At 34.4% G+C, this 5,463-nt stretch overlaps 1 protein-coding gene across 1 annotated transcript; it reads left to right on the forward strand.

Moving 5' to 3' along the window:
* The first annotated feature begins 262 nt into the window (after positions 1–262).
* LOC120067401 (uncharacterized mitochondrial protein AtMg00820-like) lies at positions 263–592 on the forward strand. The gene has a single exon (XM_039018969.1). The coding sequence runs from the start codon at positions 263–265 to the stop codon at positions 590–592; it is 330 nt and encodes a 109-aa protein (XP_038874897.1).
* Positions 593–5,463: the final 4,871 nt, after the last annotated feature.

Raw genomic sequence — 5,463 nt, forward strand, 5'->3', positions numbered from 1 at the left:
CCCACTATCCAACCCCTCCACCCCCCACCAACCTACACCAACCAACCAACATATTGACCTTGACATCCTTTCCCCTGCTCTTGCCCCACACTCACCTAATTCCCCTATTTCCTCACCTTCACCAACATGAACCCCTACCAACGCTACCTCTGCCAACTCAACTCACTCTCCTTCACCAACACCGACCGTCTCCAATATTCCTGACCTACCACACCCTCTCCTTCTCACCACTAATGCCCATCCTATAATCACATGCTCCAAAATGGGCATCTTCAAACCAAAGGCATGGCTTTCAGTTGTCACTAACTTGGACAAGGCAAAACCACACTCTTACAGGGAAGCTCTTCTTCATCCCAAATGGCGTCGTGCTATGATTGAGGAATATGAGGCACTCATTCGCAACAAGACATGGTCCTTAACACCTCTTCCCCAGGATCGTAAGGTCATTGGTAGTAAATGGGTGTTTCAAATTAAACAAAACCAATCAGGTGAGATTAGTCGTTTTAAAGCCTGTCTAGTCGCTCAAGGGTTTAGCCAAGACTATGGTATAGACTACTTTGAAACTTTTAGCCCATTTGTGTTTACATTTTAATCCAATCTAACCTACAAAGAGGCCAATGGCCTTAAGAGAAATAATTCATTGCAATATGTTTACTCACCTCTTCATTGCAAGTGTGGTTGTGGCGCTTCGGCGGAGACACAATTGATACTACAAACGAGTACTATTTTCTCTAGCCAACTACTAACACCATATTTTAGTACAAATTCATGTCAGTTGAACTATACTCACATTAGTTTGTTACCCACCTTACCTTACCCTTTCTTTCTACAAGAATACTACCACGTAAATATGGAGGACATATTTTAATCTATGATTCGTTAGAAGAGAAGGAAAATCCTTAACCGCTAAATTATACTTATATTGACATGTTTACTTTTAAAATTAAAAGAATTTGGAAACATGAAAAATAATATTATATAACATTTATTCTAAAAAAGGAAAAACAAAAAACTCAACATTATTTGCTTAACCTTTTAGTTTATATATTAAAGTTTTTTTTTAAAAATGAGTTAATATTAGTTTTGAAAAATAGAACTTTATATCAGAATATCAATGATAATCTTTTTTTCCCTGAAAAAAGAAATTTAATTAATCATCATGATAAAGAATAAAGACCGATTAATTGAGTTTTTTTTTTTTCTTTTCCTTTTCCCTTCAATATTTTTATGTGTAAGTTCTTAATTACCTTCCATCCTTTTTTTTTTTTTTTAGTACAATTAGAGATAGAGAATTCGAACCACAATTCTCATAGTTTTTAAAAGACTTGTATGTCAGTTGAACTATACTTGCTTTGACTTAATACCTCCGAACTAAGCGTAGCTTTGTTAGTTAGGTTCAAATTCCAAAACCACACATATAAATACACAGGCAATATTATTAGAAACACCATGATAGGAATAGAAATAAAAACTTTTAAAATGATGGAGAACATGAAAGGAAGAATTCCAAACATATTAGAAGTTGAATATAACAGTATAAGAATGATATCTAGTTTAAAAACACTAAAATCTACTTTTTGAACATCTTCACTAAGTTATTAACTCCAAATTTAACATCAAATGTTAGTCCAACAATTTTAAGAACAATAATCTCAAATAATAGTTGCCTGAAAATGTTCTATTCATTTTCAGTTCAGGAGTTTAGAATGAATTATTGTCAGGAGTTTAGAATGAACCTTTAGGAATTTCTTTCTCATCTTGTGTGACAAAAAAAGGCTGGAATTTTGGTCAGCTAAGCAAATATATCATCATCAAGAGAGCAGACTGATGAAGATGATGTTGAAGGAGAAAATGATATGAATGAGCAAATGGATCCTGCATCTGCTAAACGTAGAAGGTAACATTTATAGAATTTTGGTTAAATGAACTTCAAAAGAATAATAAATAGAAAAATTATCTTCTCAAGTGTTTCTTCAAGTGCTTCGTCGCTCAGCTTCTCACTCCTACCTTTCTTAAAGATATTATCACAAAAGGTAGCAAGTAATTCTGCACTAGAACTTCAAATAATTCAACAAATGTATCATATACAACAAAACCATTAATCAAATCGAATTTCATAAGCCATAGACAAATAAAAAGGCCCAAATCTAGGAGTAGAGAGACCTATTGAAGTGAAACCGCAGCTGGCTTTCATTGAGACATTTACACAAACAGTTGAGAGGCGTAAACATAAGAACAAAAATTGCTGTGAGTTTGAGAGAGGAAAGAGAAAAAGAGCACATTGATGGTGATAGCGATGGAAAAAGAAGGGAAAAAGAGCATATTAAACATAATGGTGACAGCAGTGTGGTGGACAGGGACCTGCAGATGACTAACGAAGATGGCGATGGAAACCAAGACAGAAACGCAAACAAAAAGATGCTGATGGCTAGGTGAATGCACCTGATCCGGTGGCGGAATGAACGATGAATGACGACGGTGGCAGATCTGGTGAACGATGGCGGTAGATCTGGAGACATACGAACGACAGCGGAAGATCTGGAGACATGCGAATGATGGCGACAGATCTAGAGACATGCGAACAAAACGAACAGCAGATTCGGCGAACGACAGATTTGGAGACATGCGAATGATGACGAAATATGCAGCAGATCCGACGGAACAACTAGCAAATCCACTTTGGAAGAGAGGAGTGAGAAAGAATAGGGTCTGAAGAAGGAAGTTTGAGAATGAGAGGAAAAAGAAAATAGATGGAGAGTGAAGAGGGAAATAAAAAAAAATGGGGGATAAATAGAAAGTTAGAGGAAAAAGTGAAGCGGGTCTTTAATGTCGGTTTAAAACCGAAATTAAAGGTACCCCTACAATGTCGGTTTTAAACCGATGTTAAAGATCTGCTTTTAAAAAAAAACCGACATTATACATCCGATTTCACTTTTTCCAACTGACATAAAAGCCTAAAATTCTTGTAGTACTATATAATGATTATTTAATTTTTGTATTATTAACGCAAAATTATCTCCCCTAATTGAATGCATACGTAACCAAAAGTCAAAATTATAAACTCTTCAACTCCAATCCAAATATAGTTAAACTAAAAAAAGAATTATTAATCGTCAATTATAACTTGAATACTATAATAGCAATCATAATTGTATGTTGTAGTTTAAGGGAAAAAATTGTAGTTTTAGGGAAAAAATTGTAGTTTTAGTTAGTCAAAACTTGCAATAGTTTTTTTAAAACATTAATACAAGTTAAACTAATATTTTTAAGCTTAATTTTTAAATATAAAAATCAAATAGTTATCAAATAGAGTATTAATTTTTAATTTTTTGCTTTTAAAAATTAAGTTTATAATAAATACATCTTCTACCCAAGGTTTCTTTATTTTGTTATCTATATTTTAGGAGCATTTTTAAAAACTAAGCTAATTTTTTAAAATTCGAAAAATTAGATTTTATTTTGTTGTTGTTATCACTGTTGTTGTTTTTAAAATTTACTTGAATTCAAATGTTTAATTTGAAACAAATGAAAATAGTGGTAACAAGTTGTAAAAAAATAAATATAATTTATTTTTTAAAACAAAAACAAATAGTTACCAAAAGTCTACTTCTTTGTTTGTTTTTAATTTCCTTAGTTTTCTTATTTAGAGTCAATGCCATTTATTGTTAACTAATCCTTTAGATCCGAATTCTTGCCATTTAAAAAGCATTTACCAATCCTCAGAAAAAATAAACATTTTCTAAGTGAAGAATTTCCATGATAATTAATTAATTAAAGAAAGCATACCATTAGAAAGGCCTTGAGGTTGTTCTCTGTAATGGACTCTCAACTATCCGCGCTATCCTTAATCTCCAACAGAAACTGTAAGAACCCTCTTCTTTCCTCCCCATTTCCTCCCCTCTTCCTCGGTTCTTCAATGGCAGAATTCAAAATCTCATAAAAAACATTCATCACCTTCTTCATCTTCCTCACAATCCCCTACAAATCAAACCGACTCAACGCCGGAACTTTGCTTCCAAATCAACCTCATCCATTCCGATTCCCCACCCTCAGCTACCCCACATCATTACCATAACCGTTTTTAGAGCGGCGAAGAAGCCCAATTTTCCTATATTGATTGGAGTTCCCGCTGATTCGAACACACCTTCGTTAGTAAATATTTAAGTTTTAAAAGAAAAAAGATATTTTGAGAATCCCACGTTGCTAAGATTGGGAGTGAGACATCACTTTTATACTCCCACCTTAAGTTATAGATTTGGACCCCAAGGAGTACCCATATTTTAGTGAGAGTGAGGAGATAAGGAAATATGGGTACGATGGACATCCCACAAAGGTGTATGTGATTATTTTTCAAAAAATTATTATTATTATTTTTATTATTATTTTGCACACGTGACAGTTGGCTCTTGAGGCCTATAAAAGATGCAAGCCTTTCAATAGTTTGATTATCTCATTTTCATCTTTCACAATCATTTCTCTCTCGAACTCGTTTTCTTTTCCATTTTCTAAGCATCTCAGTTCTGACAAGTATGAGATTTTTTATCGGGTATAGTGCATCTTTGATCGAGACAATTTTATATATTAGAGTTGTTTTATCTTAGGGACGACGTGACAATTCCGTAGAAATGCTTGCACACTTGGGCAGAGCCGCGGAACGTCTTAAAGAGAGCAAGATCTGCGACTCAGCCTATAACAGATTCTATTTTACAAGTTCCATTTTCTTGACCACTGCTATTTGTAATAGTTCGTTATTGTCAAATCTTTTCCATCAGAGGGTAGCGGATCCAACAATTTTAAGACGATTTCCTCTACCACTGTTGCAATGGCCCTTTCAAATCAGCACGACATTATGACATTCGACCTCAACCATCCATTTCGATTCAAAGAAGTGAACTTCAAATGGTGGAAGCAGAAGATATTGTTTTTCTCACAGTCAAAGAGGTTGTCAACGTTTGCACTACGGAGAAGTCAACTATCCTAAAAGAAGATCCTACTGAACAACAAATCAAAGAAGTTGTTGATTGGGAAGAAAAAGATTTTCTGTGTAAAAAAATCTCATTAAACGGTTTGACTGATGATCTGTAAGATTACTACAGCTTAATGAAGACAACAAAGAAAGTTTGGGACGTCTTGTAGAAGAAGTATAATACCAAGGAAGTCGGATAAAAAAAAGATGCCATCAACCATTACCTGAAATTCCAAATGGCGGATGAAAGGGGGGAGGTGAACATCATTCCTTGGAAATCTGCCTCTGTTGTAATAAAGCCTAACAAAAAATCCAAGGAAACCAAGAGGAATAGTTAGAACGTGGTTCTAGTAACCAGAACAATAAAAAGAAATGGAAACCCTCTCAGAAGAAAGGGTATAATTCCTTTGCTTTGACTGTAATAAACATAGACATATGGCTAAGAACTGTAGGAACAAACGTCGTCCTGCTGGTCAGATGAACCTAACAGAAGAACC

Source organism: Benincasa hispida, chromosome 12 (assembly GCF_009727055.1).
Source record: "Benincasa hispida cultivar B227 chromosome 12, ASM972705v1, whole genome shotgun sequence".
Classification (NCBI taxonomy): Eukaryota; Viridiplantae; Streptophyta; class Magnoliopsida; order Cucurbitales; family Cucurbitaceae; genus Benincasa; species Benincasa hispida.